Here is a 22,663-nt window from a genome sequence, read left to right as displayed (position 1 = left end):
ATTTACTTTTAAGTGGAGGTAAATTTTCCACACTTTATCAATGAGACCGTATGTTCACATAACTGTGTTTCTTGTCTTTCCCAATCGGTTTTCTCTGTAATTCTTGTATTGAATTTATTCCTATAATATTAACTACTGCCATGTGAAGTTTCAATAATGGCAAAAGGTATAAAAAGTGCTGAGAAGAAGGAAGTGAGTTAATGTGTGGCTGAAAGCAGATCGGATGCAAAGGTCCCGTGTGCTAAGAATTACAGAGAACTTTACCACAGAATCTGCAGATAGATATGGAGTATTTGGAGTAGCCTTCAATTTAACCCCTGTGAAGTCATCAGCCATGATAGCAGCGCTGCAAAATGAGAGACTATTTTGTATATGTTGTTAGTTCGGGGCTACTAAGATGTCAGTTTTGGAGCAGGTTACTACACATTTTGCTTCTGGAGAGATGGAAAACAGTGTCAGGAATTTGCGTACTTAGGTCAAGAGGCTGTAGGCCAATTATCAAGGCTGAAGGAATGCAAATCATAGTTTATGAGTGATGAGAACATCATGGTGTGAGAGACCTGTTACGCACACAAAGTAGAAAGCATCAATATCTTGCTTTTCATATTTTTTCAGAAGAGAATTTACTTGAATCTATCGTTGGCGATACTCATGAGTGGAAATCAAGTGAGTCGGACAGCGGCAGGTTCTCACCTCATTTACCCTTAAGATCACCCAGGTAATATAACTGAATCATACAGAGCCTAACATTATAACTTTTCTATTTTCATTAATATTGTTGGATTGTTTAAATTTTTATTACAACTTCTACGCTGAAAAGTAAGCAAGGTTCACCTTTGAACATGTTTCACAAGTAATTAAAGGGATCCTGACAGCTAATACATGCAGCCCAATCCACAGGCAGCATATGCATCAGACACTGGCTGTTTGATTTCAGCTATATACTTTTAATTCTGAAATTAAGTGGCGTTTCAGAGAAAAACATAGTTTAAAAGGAACCAAGTTGCTTCTCTCTGCTCATGCCCCTTGAGTGATAGATCCCCCATGCATGCATGTGTAAGGAGAGATTTGTCAGTCATTTGGCAGTGTGCAGAGGTAAGTCGCTAGGAACCTGCCTGTCCAAGTAGTTTCTCATACAACTTGGTCTCCAATGGCTTTTAAACTATGACTCTATCTGAAATTCTGCAGTGTTTCAGAGTTAAATGTACAGTGCTGGCCAAAAGTATTGGCACCCCTGCAATTCTGTCAGATAATACTCAGTTTCTTCCTGAAAATGATTGCAATCACAAATTCTTTGGTATTATTCTCTTCATTTAATTTGTCTTCAATGAAAAAAACACAAAAAGAATTGTCCTAAAGCCAAATTGGATATAATTCCACACCAAACCTAAATAGGGGGTGGACAAAAGTATTGGCACCCTTTGAAAAATCATGTGATGCTTCTCTAATTTGTGTAATTAACAGCACCTGTAACTTACCTGTGGCACCTAACAGGTGTTGGCAATAACTAAATCACACTTGCAGCCAGTTAACATGGATTAAAGTTGACTCAACCTCTGTCCTGTGTCCTTGTGTGTACCACATTGAGCATGGAGAAAAGAAAGAAGACCAAAGAACTGTCTGAGGACTTGAGAAACCAAATTGTGAGGAAGCATGAGCAATCTCAAGGCTACAAGTCCATCTCCAAAGACCTGAATGTTCCTGTGTCTTCCGTGCGCAGTGTCATCAAGAAGTTTAAAGCCCATGGCACTGTGGCTAACCTCCCTAGATGTGGACGGAAAAGAAAAATTGACGAGAGATTTCAACGCAAGATTGTGCGGATGGTGGATAAAGAACCTCGACTTAAATCCAAACAAGTTCAAGCTGCCCTGCAGTCCGAGGGTACAACAATGTCAACCCGTACTATCCGTCGACGTCTGAATGAAAAGGGACTGTATGGTAGGATACCCAGGAAGACCCCACTTCTTACCCTGAGACATAAAAAAGCCAGGCTGGAGTTTGCCAAAACTTACCTGAGAAAGCCTAAAACATTTTGGAAGAATGTTCTCTGGTCAGATGAGACAAAAGTAGAACTTTTTGGGAAAAAGCATCAACATAGAGTGTACAGGGAAAAAAAAGAGGCATTCAAAGAAAAGAACACGGTCCCTACAGTCAAACTTGGCGGAGGTTCCCTGACGTTTTGGGGTTGCTTTGCTGCCTCTGGCACTGGACTGCTTGACCGTGTGCATGGCATTATGAAGTCTGAAGACTACCAACAAATTTTGCAGCATAATGTAGGGCCCAGTGTGAGAAAGCTGGGTCTCCCTCAGAGGTCATGGGTCTTCTAGCAGGACAATGACCCAAAACACACTTCCAAAAGCACTATAAAATGGTTTGAGAGAAAGCACTGGAGACTTCTAAGGTGGCCAGCAATGAGTCCAGACCTGAATCCCATAGAACACCTGTGGAGAGATCTCAAAATGGCAGTTTGGAGAAGGCACCCTTCAAATATCAGGGACCTGGAGCTGTTTGCCAAAGAAGAATGGTCTACAATTCCAGCAGAGCATTGTAAGAAACTCATTGATGGTTACCGGAAGCGGTTGTTCGCAGTTATTTTGGCTAAAGGTTGTGCAACCAAGTATTAGGCTGAGGGTGCCAATACTTTTGTCCGGCCCTTTTTTGGAGTTTTGTGTGAAATGATCAATGATTTGATTTTTGCTTCATTCTCTTTTGTGTTTTTTCTTTGCAAGCAAATTAAATGAAGATAATAATACCAAAGAATTTGTGATTGCAATCATTTTCAGGAAGAAACTGAGTATTATCTGACAGAATTGCAGGGGTGCCAATACTTTTGGCCAGCACTGTATATGGCTGAAGTCATGAAGCCAGTGTCTGATACATGTTGTGTGTGGATCGGGCAGCATGTATCAGCTGTCAGGTTCCCTTTAAGCTGTGTTGAAGACTCTTTTGTAGATTCAATGAGATTTGAAGGCATACAACACTACTGTCAAAATTCTGAACAACACAACAAAACAAAACCCAGTTTACCCTATTAAAAAAACAATGGGGTCTATCAGGAACATTTGATATCTGTTTTATATCAGATTTGTCACTGTATTCTAGTTTTCTTTATAGACAGAAACTACAGCACCAATATTGACAGATAATGCTCTGAAAAATGAGTATAACACTAATCTCTTCTCCTCCCGCATTTATTGTGTTCACTGTGTGTAGCCACACACATTGTTTGCACAGTTTTTTCTCTTCAGTGTTTTATGGCTTTCCAACATATTTATATGGCTAAACTGTGAGCTATGACATCCTCTCACTATCCAGATCCACCACAAAATGGCAGCTGAATTTCCTACTTCTGTTTTTATATAGGGTAGGAGAGTCCTTCCTGAATAGCTGTGCTATAATATGTGATTTGATGTGATATCTGCAAGGCATTATGTGGGAAATCTGGTGGAGATCATGTGATGCTTCTCTGGCTGATAAAACCTTTTTATCTTTGTAAAATTTTGGATGATTTATATAAAGCAAATCGCACATTGTTTAAATTCACTGTTTTAAGTGAATTCCTAAAATATGACACCAATTCCATTCACTTTGAAGCCATTTGCTCATCTCTAGTACCAAGTAAAAGGTGCAAAAATTCACAGCTGTTCTATATGTAGTTCTCATCTCTTACTGTATTCACAATTGCTCACACCAGACCTGTGCAAAGTGCAGTGTGAGGACCACATCCGACTCTTTGGCTGTTCCTGTCTGGTCAATATTTAGTGAAACAGTTAATATTAATATATAATAGTAATAATTAGAATTAGGGGTGCACAACAATTTTTGCTTCAAGGGCCATATTGCCATGCTGAACCAATCCCAAGGGCTGCAAACATTTTTAAAGGGCTACTTACATTAATACATCACCAGAACCAAGTTTTGCGTATTTGAGCAGAATTTGGAGAGTTTCTGCTCCGATACTATTCGAAAAAAATCACCGTGGACACACGCTAACTTAAACTGAATTTTTGGAGCAGAAACTTTCCAAATCCTCCTCATAATTTCAAATCATTAAATTTTGAGGATTTTTAAGTTTTAATATAGCCATGAAGCACGTTATGGATTATATATGTGTACAAGATCAGAACCACTGTCTGCACGAGTCACGAATGCACCGTCAACACGAGTGCAGCTGCAGAACCACCTTTAGCACATGAATTTGATGCCAGAAACACAATCAGTACATGAATGTAGCACCAGAACTCCCATCAGTACATGAATACAGCACCAAGCTTAGTAAAGCAATCAGTTGTAATGTCAGGTCAGCCCCATATACAATTATATCATATGAAGCTACAATTTCCAGTATTTTCTTAAAAGAAGGTAACGGTACTTTTATTTTTAAGGGTATCATTATACTGCCTCATAAATAAAAATATCACCCATGCTGTGCACCTTAATAAATAATTGCCCCTCACTTTGCTTCCTGCACATAATATCTCCCCACACAGCGCCTCTTCAAAATATCCCACCCACACTGCCCCTCTCTTTAATGTCCCACCAACACACTGCCCCTCTCGATAGTGTCCCCCACAATCTGCCTCTCTCCATAATGTCCCTCCAAACGGCAACCTTCCATATCTCCCCCACACTTCCTCTCTGCATAAAGTCCTCCACCCCACTGCCCCTTGCTATAATATGCCTTGCTCTTTCACTGCTCTAATAATGAATTCAGTATTACCCTCTGTGGGCCAGAGCAGGCCATCAAAAATATTTTTTGTTCATCTTATTTCCTGCTGTTTCTTTGTAGTACTGAAAGTGGCTATAGCCACATGTCTGAGAATACACATTCCTATATGACTCGATGCTGGTCTATTAATGACCAGTCTGTACCCAGAAGGGGATCCGTTGCTTCCTTGATGGTTTCTGAAGGAAGCAGTAATGACTCTGAGCTCCAAGACTGCTGGGATATGTCATCTGCATCTCCCTCACCGTTTAATACACATATTGGTAAATGCAATATTTTTTTATGATTCTATAGATGGGACTTAGTTTTCATTGCATTTTTATTCTGTTCTATAGTTGTTATTCTTCTTATTATTATTATTAATAATATTTTTTACTTATTTTATTGTGCTTAAATCTCTGTGCCCTCAGGTGTTCGCTGGAAGCCAGTTGGATGGCTGTTCTCTTCTGGGATGCTGTGGGCGATTTACACAGTTTCATTAATGATAATAGTTGGCTGTGTTGTGGTCATAGTTCTTTACATCTCATCACTTGCTGAACATGGCTTCTTATTATGGCTTATGTCTTGCACGTGTGCAGTGATTACATCTGCAATACTACTTGAGCCCCTTAAGGTAAGCACACCATAGTGTCTAAAAGGAACTACATTTTGCTGGAAAATGCCTCCCACTTTCTCAACTGAACCATTCACAATAAAACATAATATACAGTACAGACCAAAAGTTTGGACACACCTTCTCATTTAAAGATTTTTCTGTATTTTCATGACTACCTATTGAAGCTCATCAAGAGAATGCCAAGAGTGTGCAAAGCAGTCATCAAAGTAAAAGGTGGCAACTTTGAAGAACCTAGAATAAGACATATTTTCAGTTGTTTCACACTTTTTTGTTAAGTATATAATTCCACATGTGTTAATTCATAGTTTTGATGCCTTCAGTGTGAATGTACAGTTTTCATAGTCATGAAAATGCAGAAAAATCTTTAAATGAGAAGGTGTGTCCAAACTTTTGATCTGTACTGTATATTTAGCACCCATGGTATTTTTTAATTTTGTTTTCCTTGCTCATCCATTTTCCATGGTCTTAAAGAAATCATGTCTCAGTTTTTATTATCTTATGTATATATTTCTTTATTATTAAGAATTTTATTTAAAAAAAATACCTATCAGCCAAGATGATTTGCCCACAATTGCTAATCAACCCTGGCCTAAACATGTTTTTGTTTCCTTTTTGTTTTTGTTCTTTCCACAATCACGTGTTTGCACCTTGAAGGTTGTGTTGCTCTCACTTTACTATGCTTTACGTTGCCCCCCAGTTCTCAGTGAAGGACTGGGGTTGGTGGAGGAACCACTTGTTAAGAAGATATTGGACCAGTGTAATAAAGTTCGAGCTCCAGGAGGTTTCAGTCTTCTTCAGGCAAAAGAGGAAGCAAGGAGAGTGCGTGCACTGAAGACCATGATCAGGGTGAGAATCGTAGACCATTTTTGGAGAAAGCTAAAAGTGTTTTTTTTCATATCTGCAAAATCCTCAGAATTTCTTTTATCAAGTATCTAAATATCATTTTTAAAGTAAACCACTTGCTGGAGCCCCTTACATATTTATAGATATAAAAATGAATCTCTGTTGTCTGTTCTTTGTGTATGGCCAAAGGACAGTACCAATCTGCCCCAAATTTAACACATAGATAAATTAGTTTATTTGGAAGGTGTTAGACTAGGTTGCAGATTTCTAGGACCTATCGCTCTCAACATATTCCTACAAAAAAAGAAGATTACAAAAGCAAAGATTAATTTACTGCCAGACTCCTGGACCAATCTGCCTCAAATTTGTTCTTGATATATTCTGAACATATTCTGAAGAAAACAGAATACAAAAGAAACTAAGTTTCAGTTCTAGGATTTACCATTTTAGAAATAAAAAAGAATACAGATTTAAAGTTGCTAAATAACAACTGTACTAGAGATGAGCGGATTCGCGGGACTATGGTCCCGCATCCAGGTCAGTGGTACCTGGCAGCTAGATGGGAATCTCATGAATCTCTTACCTTCCGGCATCCCCGGCACGGCTTTTGACACACACACGACACACAGATGACATCACGCCAGCCTTGACAGATCAAAGTATCACTGACCAGGTGTTGGACCAGAGTTCTGCGAATCGATCCACTCATCTATATATAACTGTATCTTAGATAGAGTCTGTCACCAGGTTTTTACTCCACCATTTGAGAGCAGCATGATGTAGAGACAGAGACCCTAATTCCATAAATGTGTTACTTACTGGATGATGTAGTTTTTATAAAATCAGTTTTATCTGGTGCAGATCTACCAGTTCTGAATGTCAAGTTTTGTATAATACCGCCCACACCACTGATTGCCAGCTTTTTGTGTACATTAGTGATGAGCGAGCGTGTATTATTAACTCTTTCGGTGAGCATGCTTGGGTGCTTGCCGAGTATTTTCAGTGTGCTCCGTATCTATGTTAGTGTAGCCGCGGCTGCATGTGTAACTGCTGTTAGACATCTGTGACACATGCAGGGATTGCCTAACAAACAGGTGTCCCTGCATGAAAACAGGTGTCTAACACTCTAATTGACTGAAAAACATGCGTACAACACTCTGTGGTATCCAAGGACTGTATTAACCTTCACTACTCAGCGATTTTTCGTCATATAGCCATATGAGGGCTTGTTTTTTTGGTCAGTATGAGTACGCAGATACCAAACATGTATATTTTTTTTTTTAATTAGGTGGTGAAAAAAAATTCGGAAATTTGTAAAAATAAAATAATCATTTTTTTTTTGGCCATTTTCAAAGACCCGTAAAGTTTTTATTTATTGGAATCTGGAGCTGGGTGAGAGCTTACTTTTTGCGCCCTGACCTGATGTTTTTATTGATATCATATGGGGGTAGATGCAATGTTTTGATTGCCTATTCTTACATTTTATTGCAATGTTGCGGCAAAAAAACCGTAATTCCGATGTTTCGATTTTTTTTCTCATTACCCTGTTTACTGTTCGGATTAATTTATTTTATATTTTAATATATCGGACATTTGTGAAAGCAGCAATATCAAATATCTGTATTTTTTATTTTTTTGTTTTCTTTTCAATGGGGCAAAAGGGGGGTGATTTTAACTTTTGTGTTTTTTTTTTCATATTTTTAAAAACTTTTTTTTAACTTTATTTAATAGTCCCCTTAGGAGACTTGAAGCTGCCATCGTCCAATCGCCTGTGCTATAAATTGCAGTGCTTCAGTCCTGCTATGTATAGCATAAATCATGATCTCTTATGAATGCCGGTCACAAGCCGGCATTCACAGAGGTATCGTAATGACAGGCACAAGGGTCTTCTGCAGACCCCCGGCTGTCATGAGAACCCATTGGCACCCTTATCACGTGATTGCTGGGTGGAGTTTGTGTCGCGCTTCCAGCTGGCACATGTTAAATCCCGCTGACAATAACTGACAGTAAGATTTAACTGGATAACAGCTGTTAAAGGCACTTGATGATTGATTAAATCAGCCATCAAGTACAGGGAAAGATGTGGGCTTGGCGTGCGAGCCCACATCAAATGCAGGGACACTACCTTTGATGTACATGTACATCAAAGGTATGGAAGGGGTTAAACCCCTTTTGAGGTTTTCAACACAAAAGCATCCTTATTAATGCCTAAGTGACTGCAACCTATTTGGCTAGGAGAAAACAGATGGCAACTGGTGGTAACCAACAGCTGTATATATGGGGGTCTATATCTATCTACAGTATATACATATACAGCCGGTGAAATAAGTATTGAACACGTCACCAATTTTCTAAGTAAATATATTTCTAAAGGTTCTATTGACATGAAATTTTCACCAGATGTCGGTAAGAACCTATCCAATCCACACAGAAGTTATGTGTAATAATGAGAAATGACCTCAGGGAAAAAGTATTGAACACGCTTACTAAAATTTATTTAATATTTCTTACAAAAGTCTTTGTTGGCGATGATAGCTTCAAAACGCTGCCTGTATGGAGAAACTAGTCACATACTTTGCGAAAGAGGTGCAAAAAGCCATGGATAGTCAAGACACCAGCTAATATTTATCAGTAATTAGAAAGCAATCCTGCCACTTAGTGAAAAATTATATCAGCTGGTTCAACTGATGGCCTGTAAAAAGGTGTATCATTACCAAGGTGCCACACAAGTAGCGTCTCATGATGGGGAAAACCAGAGTACTTTCTCAAGATCTTTGCAACCTTATTGTTGCAAAACATAGTGATGGCATTGGTTACAGAAGAATTTCTAAACTACTGAAGGTTCCAGTGGAAAGAACATCATTTCACCATAAACCGGCCATAACCAGTTGCTCATCGCAAGATTTCAGACAGAGGAGTGAAAAGAATTATCAAAAGACTTGTCCAAGAGCCAATGAAAACCTGTGGAGAGCTACAGAAACACCTGGGATGAGCAGGTACAATTGTTTTAAAGAAAACTATATGTAATGCACTGAAGGAAGAATGAATGGACAAATGTACCGAGACATTCTTGATAAAAATCTGCTACCATCTACCAGGACAATTAAGATGAAACGAGAGTGGACACTTCAGCAAGACAATGATCCCAAACACACATCCAAGCAAACTCTTAATTGGTTGCAGAGAAAGAAAATAAAACTGCTAGAATGGTCCAGCCAATCACCTGACCTAAATCCAATAGAAAATTTGTGGAAGGAAAAAGCTCAGAGTTTATAGAAGGAGCCAAAGTAATCTTCAGGATTTGAAGAATGTTTGTGTGGAAGAATGGGCCAAAATCACACCTGAGCAAAGCATGCGACTAGTTTCTCCATGCAGGAGGTGTTTTCAAGCTGTCATCGCCAACAAAGGCTTTCGTGCGAAATATTAAATAAATTTCAGTAAGCGTGTTCACTTCCAGTACTTTTTCCCTGTGTCATTTCTCATTAATTTATTACACATAACTTAATTTATGGACATGTATAGTTTGATTTATTTGCTTGTGTGCATTGGATGGGTTGTTACCAATGTTTGGTAAGAATTTCATGTCAATAGCACTTTTAGAAATATATGTACTTAGCAAATTAGAGATGTGTTCAATTGTTAATTCAAGTTTGCCCACTGACAAAGACATGAACAGTCTATAATTTTAAGGGTAGGTCAATTTTAATATTGAGAGATAGAATACCCCGCAAAAAAACCAAGAAAATCACATTGTATAAATTAGATAAATTTATTTGCATTTTGCAGTGAGAAATAAGTATTTGATCCCTCTGGCAAACAACACTTAACTCCAAAGTGGTGACAGATTCCCTTTATCAGACTTCTACTATGGGCACACAGGTTATAGAAAAGTACATCTATACTTACCTGTATGGCCCATAGCAGAGGTTTGATTGCAGAGATAAGCGCTTTAATCAATTCTATTTTGTAGAGGCTTGGTGTCCGGAGGGCCCTGTGACGTGCACTGTGCTCCCTGACTTCCCGGGCATGCGCAAAGCACCGCTAACATAGAGCGCGCTTTGCTTCATCCCGGCCCTGTCTACCTGTGCACTGCGCTTCAGGGTTCTATTGCGCAGGCGCCGGGAAGTGACAATGACTCCCTGGCGCCTGCGCAATAGAAACCTGCGGCGCAGTGCATGGAGAGACGGAGCTGGGATGAAGCAAAGCACGCTCTATGTGCGCATGCCCAGGAAGTCAGGGCGCACAGTGCATGTCACAGGACCTGTCACAGGGCCCTGTGGCATGCAGGGGTGGTATAGGATAATTAAGCATATAGGCGGGGATTTGGGGTAATAATAAGCACATAGGCAGGGATTGCTTGGCGTCCCACGGACGCCAAGCCTGTACAAAATAGAATTGATTAAAGTGCTTTTCTCTGGAATCAAACCTCTACTATGGGCCATACAGGTATGCATAGATTTACTTTTCTATATCCTGTATGGCCATAATAGAGGTCTGATATCTCCAAAGTGGTGACAGATTTCTTTTAATACTTGGTGGCAAAACCCTTGTTGGCAAGCACAGCAGTCATACGTTTTTTGTAGTTAATGATGAGGTTTGCGCACATGTCGGGAGGAATTTTGGTCCATTCCTCTTTCCAGATCATCTCTAAATCATTAAAATTTTGAGGCTGTCGCTTAGCTACTCGGAGCTTCAACTCCCTCCATAACTTTTTTATGCGATTAAGATCTGGAGACTGGCTAGACAATTCCATGACCTTACTGTGCTTCTTTTTGAGCCACTCCTTTGTTGCCTTGGCTGTATGTTTTGGGTTATTGTCTTGCTGGAAGACCCAGCCATGACCCATCTTCAATGCTCTAACTGAGGGAAGGAGATTGCTGGCCAAAATCTCGCGATACATGACCCCATCCATCTTCCCTTCAGTACGGTGCAGTCGTCATATCCCCTTTGCAGAAAAGCACCCCCAAAGTATAATTTTTTCACCACCATGCTTCACGGTTGGGACGATGTTCTTAGGGTTGTACTCATCCTTCTTCTTCCTCCAAACATGACGAGTTGAGTTAATGCCAAAGAGCTCAATTTTTGTATCATCTGACCACAGCACCTTCTCTCAATAACTCACAGAATCAACCAGGTGTTCATTGGCAAACTTTATACGGGCCTGCACATGTGCCTTCTTGAGCAGGGGGGACCTTGCAGGCACTGCGGTTTTTTAAACCTTTAAGGCCTAATGTGTTACACATGGTTTTCTTGTTGACTATGGTCCCAGCTGCCTTGAGATCATTAACAAATTCCCACCGTGTAGTTTTAGGCTGATCTCTCACCTTCCTCATGATCAAGGATACCCCACAAGGTGAAATTTTGCATGGTGCCCCAGATCGATGTTGATTGACCGTCATTTTGTATTTCTTCCATTTTCTATTGCACCAACAGTTGTCTCCTTCTCACCCAGCGTCTACTTATGGTTTTGTAGCCCATTCCAGCTTTGTGCACGTCTATGATCTTGTCCCTGACATCCTTAGAAAGCTCTTTGGTCCTTGCCAATGTTGTAGAGGTTAGAGTCTGGCTGATTGAGTCTGTGGACAGGAGTCTTTTATACAGGTGACTATGTAAGACAGCTGTCTTTAATGCAGTTAATGAGTTGATTAGGAGCATCTAACTGGTCTGTAGGAGCTTTTTTTAATGTTAAAATTAACCTACCCTTAAAAACATTGACTGTTCATGTCTTTGTCAGTGGGCAAACTTACAAAAACAGCAAGGGATCAAATACTTATTTACCCCACTGTGTGTATAATATATATATATATATATGTATATATATATATATATATATATATATATACACACATATATACAGTTATATGAAAAAGTTTGGGCACCCCTATTAATCTTAAGCTTAATGTTTTATAAAAATTGGTGTTTTTGCAACAGCTATTTCAGTTTGATATATGTAATAACTGTTGGACACAGTAATGTTTCTGCCTTGAAATGAGGTTTATTGTACTAACAGAAAATGTGCAATCTGCATTCAAACAAAATTTGACAGGTGCATAAGTATGGGCACCTCACCAGAAAAGTGACATTAATATTTAGTAGATCCTCCTTTTGCAAAAATAACAGCCTCTAGTCGCTTCCTGTAGCTTTTAATGAGTTCCTGGATCCTGGATGAAGGTATTTTTGACCATTCCTCTTTACAAAACAATTCCAGTTCAGTTAAGTTTGATGGTCGCCGAGCATGGACAGCCCTCTTCAAATGATCCCACAGATGTTCAATGATATTCAGGTCTGGGGACTGGGATGGCCATTCCAGAACATTGTAATTGTTCCTCTGCATGAATGCCTGAGTAGATTTGGAGCGGTGTTTTGGATCATTGTCTTGCTGAAAGATCTATCCCCTGCATAACTTCAACTTTATCACTGATTCTTGAACATTATTGTCAAGAATCTGCTGATACTGAGTGGAATCCATGCGTCCCTCAACTTTAACAAGATTCCCGGTGCCGGCATTGGCCACACAGCCCCAAAGCATGATGGAAGCTTAAGATTAATAGGGGTGCCCAAACTTTTTCATATAACTGTATATATACACATACACACACACACATATATATATTATATATATATTATTTTAGTATTTTTTTTACAAAACACTTTGTGAGGTAGACTAATGAGTTTACATTTCTGGACTGTGTAGATTTTTCATTTGTCTTTAAAAAAAAGTTATAACTTGCTCATAAAACAATCTAGAAAGCATACTTTCTGTGCGACACAAGCATTGGTTTCATAATTTTTCTTTAGTAACAAAATTAGAGGAGTATTAAACATCCATCCTTTTTATGCTTTGTATGAAGAATAAGAAGTTGTTGTTGTTAATGTGCTGTTACTACAGTATATCACAGATCAATTAATTCACAATCACACTGACTATAATGGTCCTGCACCTCCCTATAATTTGTATCTTTGGATTATCATTCACATACTGAGACTAACACTCCAATTTTCAATGTGCTGTAGAACTGCAATAGTAATGAGCTGTGCGTTCTGTCCTCCTATCACTACGCTGTAAAATCCTAAAATGGCAGTGCTTGGCCAGACATCATAGTGGCTGTGATAGTCCCCTTAAGTGGCTGAGCTAGATCATGGGATGTGGTAGCTACAAGGCATTATGGGGAAGTGTGCAGTTGTGTCTGACATCATGAGCCTGTTCTCTGGGTGCTACAGACTGCAGCAGTGTGTGAAATGGCATTTTTTTAGGCAATTCCCACAGGTTGAAATTCGCCTCAAAGTCAATTCACAGCAGATTGATCCACTCATCTGTAGTTTTGAGCACATTAGCCTTGCAGTTCTGTTCGTATTGGCTATACATTTATACTGTTCGGGTCAATATGACCCGACCTATTAAAGTCTGTTAATTTTGACATTCAGCTACTCTAAACAGATTATTTGAATACCAGTTGCATTATTTAACTGTATATGAACATGGTTGATCAAAAACAAATGAAAAATAAAAATCAAAACTTCAGTTTTCAAAAGAATATAAAGCAAAGGGTTGTACAGGTTCACTTATTGCTATATTCAGGCATTCTTACATTCTGCACTGAAATAACTCACATGCGCTTTACCTAAATATTTACTACAACTAGAACATGTAAAATTTATTTTATCACATGAAGATGGACAAATGCTGCAACCTTTTCGCTTTTAGGCTTTTTCCAGTGCTGGTGGAGGCTGTGGGTTCGCTTTGGATACCGTTTACTATGGCTTCTGCTCCTTCACTTCGGGGTTTTACTTTTCTTCCTAAAACAGATGGCATAACAAGTGACTTTCCTAATTCTTCCAGAAAGAGTCTTCGTTTATGCAGTTTATTGGCCTTTCAATCAGGGTTAATTTCACGCCATAAAACAAATGCATTATAGGCAGATACATCGAGAATGTTATAGAATAAAACCACTGACCACCAATTGCTTTTGCGTCTGCTTTTGTACGTAGCTATTAGTTGATCTAGTGTATCAACTGCCCCTCTGGTGGAATTTATAATCTAATATCATCTGCGGCTGTTTGTAATCTTGACTACTTACTGCATTGTCATGGTGCATTGTGCTCATCAGAATGACCTGTTTGTTTTTTTTGGGAATGTAAGAAACCACTGTCGTATCTCCAGCAAAGTAAAACGTTGGACTATGAACATCTTTTACCAAGGATACCTTGCGGTAGTTCAGGCTTGCTTTCTTTTACAATGCCCAGCATTGTAAGTTTTCGTTTTAGCAACAGCTGCCCCAGTTGGTACAATTTAAAAAAGTTGTCACATTTTGTCCTCTCAGTCCATCATCAAATCTGAAACGACTCGAATTCCCTGATTCTCTTCAGGTTTTTCTCCAGGCTTTTCTCTTGTATATACCTGAGTGTTTAGGGCGTATGAACTGCGCCTGTCACAAAGTGTTCATATCTTGATGCCGTACTTTGCTGGCTTACTTGGTATATATTGTTTGAACGGGCATCTACCTCGAAATGCCACAAGTTGTTCATCCACAGTGACATTTTCACCAGTATTGTATAGTTTTGGAAGAATCTTTATCCATTTATCCAAAACTTCTACCGTCTAGTTATTAACTAGCATCTAGTTATTAGAGAATTATCTGATGTTAGTAGAGAACAATTTTCCTGCCTGGGCCGAAGGCTGCAAGTTCCAAATTACACTTTTGTTTTTAGACTGAATTGCTTGCATTGGACTAGTTGTCTGGGTCTCGTGCCTCATCAGATTCAACTTCAGAATCAGAATTCTCGTAATCACTTTCCCCACCACTTATGTGGTCCTCATCTTCGGATACTTTCTCCAGTTGGACATCTTCAGAATATGAGGCATTGGCAAGCTTTTATAATTCAGCTTCATTCAATGGACGTCTTTGCCACATTTTTATCCAACTTTCCTAATAATGGACACTCACGACTTTCACGGGGTAAAATCACCGTTTTGGAATAAAACAGCACGATATAAATAAATAACAACAATACAATAGTAATAAAATCGCAGTAAACACTAACCAGTGTAGAAACAATAGAAGCTGATAAACTACTGCGAAACAGACCTGCACAGATGTGTACTCAAAACTCATCCATCAGCAGTAACTTGCAAATGTATCGAGCGCATGGACCTGCAGGAACAGGAGAAATCAATAAACAATCGTAGATGCAGTAGATAATCCACAATGATACTATAAATTTTTATGTGACTGAAAATATGGCAGGAAATCTGTATAAAACACTATCGGGTCATATTGACCCGTACAGTACATATGTAACAATTATTATTTCATACAGAAAGAGTTAAAATAAAAAAAACAATACGCATAATTACAACACCTATCCATAAACAAACTTGCCTAACCACGATTTGCAGATCCTCACAATAAATAATCTGCAGCTTCACAAACTTTTTTCAAGTCAAATAGACCCGAACAGTACAGCAGAGTTAAGCTTGTGAATTTATAGCACTGTTGTCTAGAAACTGTTGTTAATAAAATTTTGTTTCATGTTCAGAATTGTACAGGTTACATGATCTTCTTAATTCTGGTGCTAATGATGAATTTTCAAAGTACCTTCCATGATAACAATATCAGTCTACTCCACTCAGCTATAAAAAGATCTGTTAACAGGACGACCAATGCTGGGGTCAGCTTTACCACAATACAAAGGTAGGAATACTCATGATATACTATTCAGAAGGATATTACAAGATTTGGAAATGATAGAACTGTATGAATTATATTTGCAGTGTTTCTGATCTATGGTATTGGCTAGAAAATACATTACCTGGTCATCTTTACAATGATCCTCGATTGACTTTGTTGGGCTCTCCACGTCTATGCCAGTATAATTCTGGTGAGTTATTCCAGTAAATAACCACTGCTCATATTTTTCACTAGAAATATCACTTTATCTCTAATTTTATGTTTAGTATTAATTCTCATTACTCTTTATAATATCTTTCAGTTTTGTTTCCTACCTCACAGTCTGCAAAGTTTTTTCCAACCAAATATCCTCCTACCAATTGGGAGTATGCAGAACTGTGCACCAATCTTACTTTAGAGTCAAATGTCCCACATGACTATTTAAGGTAAGCAAGATAATATTTTGACAATCTGCAGTCTGCTTCTCCTACTACCTTTAGCCTCCTATGGTGGCTGACACGTAGAGGACATTGCTGCACATAGCTGAGGCTGGCCAAACTCATTCTCACTAGGCTTTCTCTCTGCAGTGCAATCTTTGCTGGTGTGCTCTTCTCCTCTTTAGGCTCTGCTGACTGTCCTATCTTTGCTGTGACTTGCAGCTCCAAGGGGCTAATTCAGGAATAAAATCTGGGATAGAGGGGTGGTACCATACACTATGAACTCAGAACTCAGACCATATCTCTAAATAAATTCAGATCTCAAACTAGACCTAGACCATTAAATAAATTTAGACCCCAGAACTTATCCCAAAATAAAATCAGATCTCAGACCAACCACTTAAAGCGCACCTGTCAGCATGATTGTTCTCAGTAAACCAGATACACTGTCAAGTTGGCGCCATTACACAGATTAAAATGATACCTTGGTTGATGAAATCCGTCCTGTGGTTCTTTTTTAATCTTTAAAATGCACCTGTTCAAAATGCAAAAAGTGAATATATAAGCAGAGCACCAGATAAAGCCCCTCCCCAAAGGCCCGCCCTGAAGCACGAGAATATCATTATCTCAAAACTGAAAATAAAGATAAAAAAGAACAACACAGGGCGGATTTCATCAATAAAGGTATCATTTTAATCAGTGTATCGGCGTCCACCTGACAGTGTATGTGGTTTACTGATCACAAGCTTGGTGCGCTTTAATAAATACAAACTCCATAGTTGACGTTTAAATAATTACAACCCTAATTCAAAAAAAGTTGGGACGCTGTGTAAAATGTAAACAAAACAAGAATGATTTGGAAATCTCTAATAATCATATTTTATTCAGAACATAGAACACATCAGAAGGTGAAAGTTATTAATTTTCTACTTCATTTAAAAAGTTAACTAACTGTGATAGATCGACTCACTCAGCTTCTTAAAGAGGCAGACACAGGAACCTTTTCTATTTAAAGTGCGGCTGATTTGTTGCAGTCCTCATAAATCACGGTACCAGAAAACGTAAATACAGCCTTTGTCCGGCAGAAGGTAAAACATAAAACAACAAGTCCATACAATAGTGCTGGTTAGCCTACCTGGCTTAGAGTCCAGCTTCCATGTCCTTTAACAATTCACACCAGGAGACCTGCAATCTCCATACATCCAGTATGTGTGAAACTAACAGCTCAGAGCTTTCACCTCCAGCCCACCCCCACCTCAAATGCTCTCAAGGCTGGGATTTTATCCTCTGACCTCTTCCCTCTCTACAGGTCTTCAATCACCCTAGCACCCAAGATGGCCGTTTAACCCACTCGCGTGCTGGAACCTTTTTTCCTATTTTTAATTACTGGAGCTAACAACCTTAATGCTACATATCTCCCCTCCAGTACTTTGCCAGTGACTTTGTCACATATCCCCCCTCTCTGCCTAAAGCCGTAGATTTTGGCACCTTCAGTCACCAAACAGGGGAGTCTAAAACAGCATCTACGTTACCGTGCAGCTTCCCAGGCCTGTGTTCAGATGAAAGATGAAGATCTGTAGCCCTGAGTTTTAACTCCTGGAGCGCCATCTCTTCTTCAAGAGACCATTTGGCTGTTGACGACTTCGTGCTCTTAAGAAGGTCAGTCAGGGGTGCGGTTATCATGGCAAAATTCGGGATACCCAGCTGATAGAGTCTCACCACTCCCAGAAATGCCTGAAGCTGTTCCTTGGAGACTGGTTTCAGCCAATTTTGGACTGCCTCCACCTTGTTCACTTGTGGCTTTACTTTGCTTCTTCTAGCGAAGTAGCCCAGGTATTTTCCCTTCTTTTTCCCGATGGTACACTTCTTTGGGTTTATGCTAAACTCCCCTTTCCTCAGCGCATCCAGCGCGGCTTGGACCTTTTGCAGATGACTTCCCCAATCCGGGCTGAATATCACAATATCATCAAGGTAAGTTGTGGCATACTTTTTGTGAGGGGCTAAGATCCGGTCTATGGCCCTCCAGAAGGTACCTGGGTCTCTTTGCAGGCCCAATGGGCTTCTGGTATACTTGAAGCAACCGTCAGGTGAAAAAGAGGTCGTCTTCTTCTTGGCACTTTGAGTGAAGAGCATTTGCCAGCAACCCTACCTCAGGTCCAAGTAGGTGCTGTATCTGGCTGACCCTAGCTTCGATATGAGTTCATCGTCGCGGGGTATTGGATACGCGTAAATTTTAGCCCCTTCCTTCGAAATCACCTTACAGCGGACTTTTGAGATTCTATAAGGCTTCTGCACATGTGGTTCCGTCAGGATTCTTTGTTCATCAACCTGCGTACGTCTTGGTAACTTCGAAAACAGGTCCCGTTTCCCCTGAAGAAGTTCTCGGCATTGTTGTTTCTGGGCCGGTGACAGTGTATCTGCCACGGGACACCCTTAGTGTCACCTTCTGGTCTGTCCAGCCCACATGGAGTTTCAACTTGGTTTCTCTGTTGCCCAGCCTTGACGGATAGCAGCATGAGAGGATTTTGGAATAGAGAGGTGGTAGGAGTTAACTGGCAGGTGGGACAGGACTTGCAATATTTTAGGATTTCACAATGACATCTGGGCCAATAGTACCTCTGCATGACCCATTGTTGAGTTTTGTCCACCCCCAGATGACCACCCAAGACATGTGAATGGGATCTGTCCAAAACCCTTTGTCTATAGGGTGCTGGTACCAATAATTGCTCTATTATCTCTTCCCTCACCTTAGTGACCCGGTACAATAAGTCCCCACTTAACATGCAATAGGGAAACCTGGTGTCAGCCCCCCACTCCTGTGCTATGCCGCTTATGACTGTTACCTTATTGAATGCCTCTTTTAGAGTTAGGTCCCTATGTTGGGTGCACCTAAAATTTTCTCTGGTCACCCCAATCTCAGGAATGTCTGCCTCAGGGGATACTATCTTCTTCTCTTCACCCACCACACAGAAGGGAAACCCGTTAGACTCTGAGGTTGGTGTGAATATTTTAGGGCCAACCTGTTTCTTATCCAAGGAATTGAGGTCTCGGCCCCTCCCCCACAAGTCCCAAAACAATACAAAGTCCCGACCTATGATAATTGGGTGCAACAAATCCTGAACCACGCCGACCTCATGAGACTCAGTACCTCGGGCCGTTTCAATGACCACTCTAGCCTCCGGATAGTCTTTAGCATCCCCATAAATACAGCGGACGCCAACCTTCTTCCCAGGGATCAATTGGAGAGGGAGTGTGTCCCTCACAATAGTCACCAAACTCCCTGAGTCTAGTAGTCCAGTCATTTGCAGGCCATTAACCTTTACAGGACAAGATTGGGGCCCCTCGCCAGGAGGACAGTCCACGCTGCAAGCCTGATAAGCGTAGAAGGAACACCGGCGTCCCATGCTACAGTCCATTTGCTCGGTGGTCAGGGGACAATGGGCAGCTATATGACCTGGGCCATGACATCTCCAACAAATTACATCCCCAATGACGGCCTTGGAACGACCTCTGCCGCCCCTTTGGACGCCCCACCCCATTTTCAACCTCCGCCCCCCAGTATGGAATGGGTTGCCTCCCCACAGACCCCTCGACCCCCTGATACCTTTCGACCAGTCCGACCAGGTCATCGGTATTCTGGGGATCTCCCTGGGCAACTCAAGTCTGCATCAGGCTCGGAAGGGAGTGCACGAACCGGTCCATTACAACTCGCTCCACCATCTTCACTAGGTAACCACTTTTGGATGAGATGCAGCAGATCAAACATTTGGGAGCGAGGGGGTTTGTCATGGTGGTATGCCCAGAGGTGGACCCGTTGTGCCCTGACAGACATTGTCACCCCCAAGCTTGCCAAAATTTCTGTTTTCAATTTTTCATATTCTTTGGCATCGTGTAAAGCCAAATCATAATAGGCCTTTTGTGGCTCCCCCGTTAAGTATGGTGCCAGGACTTTCTCCCACTGCTCTTGAGGGAGTTTCTCTATCGGCGACCCTTTCAAAAACGGTTAAAAATGCCTCTATGTCATCACCCGGAGTCATTTTCTGCAAAGCTCTCTTCACTGCCTTCTGGACAGAGAAATCATCAGCTGACTTTGGAGTCTGAGCGACTGCCGTGCCGCGAACCGCCTCTGTGAGTAAATCAATCTGTTGCTGCTGTTGTCGGCTCTGTTGCTGCTGCTGTTGGAGCTGCTGCTGTTTCCTATTTTTAATTACTGGAGCTAACAACCTTGGTGCTACATATCTCCCCTCCAGTACTTTGCCAGTGACTTTGTCCCATAACTTAGAAATTGATGGCAGCAACACATCTTAAAAAAGTTGGGACAGGGTTAGCGAAAGGCTGGAAAAGTAAGTGTTACTAATGAAAAACAGCTGGAAGGTCAATTATCAACTAAATAACATGACTGTGTATGAAAAGAGCATGTTAGAGAGGCAGAGTCTCTCAGGAGAAAAGATGGTCAGAGATTTATCAATCTGTGAAAAACTGCATCTAAAAATGTGCAACAATTTCAGAAAAATGTTCCTCAATTTAATATTTCAAAGACTGTATATATCCAACCCTCTACAATACATAATATCATTAAAAGATTCAGAGATTATGGCGTAATCCATCTGCTGAGAGGACAAAGCTGAGTTCAATCTTGGATGCTCTTGATCTACGGACTGCATTAATAACAGACATGATCATGCATTATCACTCCATAGGCTCTAGAAAACTTTCAGAAATCATTAAAGCTGTATAATGTAAAAAAGAAGCCATATATCTACATAATCCAGAAATGCTGCTGTCTTCTCTGGGTCAAAACTAATTTGGAATGGACAGTGGCAAAATGGAAAACTGTTCTGTAGTCAGAGGAATCAAAATGTTAAATTCTTTATGGAAACCATGGATGTCATGTCTGGCTGGCTTAAGAGGTGGGGGACCATCCAGCTTGTTATCAGTGCACAGTTCAAAATTCTGTATCTCTGATAGTATGGGGGTGCATTAGTGCCCATGGTATGGGCAGCTTACACATCATGAAAGGCACCATTAGTGTTGTGCTTTATATAGATCAGCATATGTTCCCATCCACACATTGTCTAAGAGAAGGCCTTGCATCTTTCAGCAAGACAATGCTAAACCACAGAATGGGAAAACAGCCCTCTCCCAAAAATCCAGGAGTGTTTCCATTAACACTGATTTACATGACAAGTCAAACCCCAAATAAAATGCCAGTCAAAACTTTTGACACACCTGTTCATGCAATGATTTTCCTTGTTTTTATTGGAAAATGCATGTTGTATACTCAGACTGAAGTCAGCAAAACCTCAAATGTCCACATATGGAAACAAGGAGTAAAGAAACAAATGTGAAAAAAACCTTTGTGTTAAGGCTTAGATTTCTCAAAGTATCCCCCTTTAACTCAGATGATAGCTTTACACCCACTTGACATTTTCTCATGCATCTTAATCAAGTGGTCGCCTGAAATTGCTTCCAATAAACAGGTGTGCATCAGCAAGCATTCATTTGTGGAATCACTGGCCTTCAAACAGTGTTTGTGATTATCAGGTGTGTTTGGCATAGATGGTGTACACAGAGGTACACAGGTCCAAACAGTGATAATCCCTATTCTATGACTATAGGTCAATCTATTGAAAGAGCCATTTAACTAAGTAAAAATAAAGGACAGTCCATCATTACTTTATGACATGAAGGTCAGTCATTCTAGAAATTGCTAAAGCCTTGAAGGTATCGTCAAGAGCATGAAAAAAATAATTGCTATTCTGAAACGTACTCTCATGAAGAACATCCTAGGAAATGAAGACCGAGACTGATAAGTTCATCAGAGTTACCAGTCTCAGAAACCACAGATTGACAGCACCTTAAATAACAACCCTCATAAATGATGTACAGGCATCAAGAAGCAGACACATTTCATTATCAACTGTCCAGCGTAGACTGCTAGAAGCCGGCCACTACTGAGGACCACAACAAGACGAAGAGATTTGTTTGGACCAAGCAACTGGATATTAGATGAGTGGAAATCAGTACTATGGTCTGATTATCAAAATTTGAGAGTTTTAGTGCCAACCAACATGTCTTTGTGAGACTCAGAATAGGTGAGCAGATGGTTTCTCCATGTCTTATACCCACAAAGAAGCATAATGGGGGGGGGGGGGAGGGTTGATGGTGTGGTGGAGTTTTGCTGGTGACACTGTTTACGATTTATTTGAAATTAAAGGCGCACTTACCAATCATGGCTAGTACAGAATTCTACAACCACATGCTATCCCATCTGGTTTGCACTTAGTGGAACCATCATTTGTGCTGCAACAGGATAAAACACATCTACAGGCTTCGTAAGGACTATGTGACCAAGAATAGGCGGCATGGAGGC

General features: G+C 40.3%; 1 protein-coding gene across 1 annotated transcript in view; it reads left to right on the top strand.

Moving 5' to 3' along the window:
* LOC141271536 (polycystin-1-like) overlaps nucleotides 1-22,663 on the top strand; it is a 238,287-nt gene that overhangs the window by 178,429 nt on the left and 37,195 nt on the right. Inside the window, exons 35-41 of the mRNA XM_073681591.1 lie at nucleotides 616-718; nucleotides 4,790-4,989; nucleotides 5,137-5,339; nucleotides 5,997-6,188; nucleotides 15,723-15,877; nucleotides 15,958-16,064; nucleotides 16,176-16,299. Of these exons, the coding sequence (XP_073537692.1) occupies nucleotides 616-718; nucleotides 4,790-4,989; nucleotides 5,137-5,339; nucleotides 5,997-6,188; nucleotides 15,723-15,877; nucleotides 15,958-16,064; nucleotides 16,176-16,299 (1,084 nt within the window). The remainder of the gene's footprint in view (nucleotides 1-615; nucleotides 719-4,789; nucleotides 4,990-5,136; nucleotides 5,340-5,996; nucleotides 6,189-15,722; nucleotides 15,878-15,957; nucleotides 16,065-16,175; nucleotides 16,300-22,663) is intronic.

The sequence above is a fragment of the Phyllobates terribilis genome, unplaced genomic scaffold, assembly GCF_046119375.1.
Source record: "Phyllobates terribilis strain yellow unplaced genomic scaffold, ASM4611937v1 Scaffold_5__5_contigs__length_657084704, whole genome shotgun sequence".
In the NCBI taxonomy this organism is placed as follows: domain Eukaryota; kingdom Metazoa; phylum Chordata; class Amphibia; order Anura; family Dendrobatidae; genus Phyllobates; species Phyllobates terribilis.
This window is presented reverse-complemented; position numbering and strand designations above follow the sequence as displayed.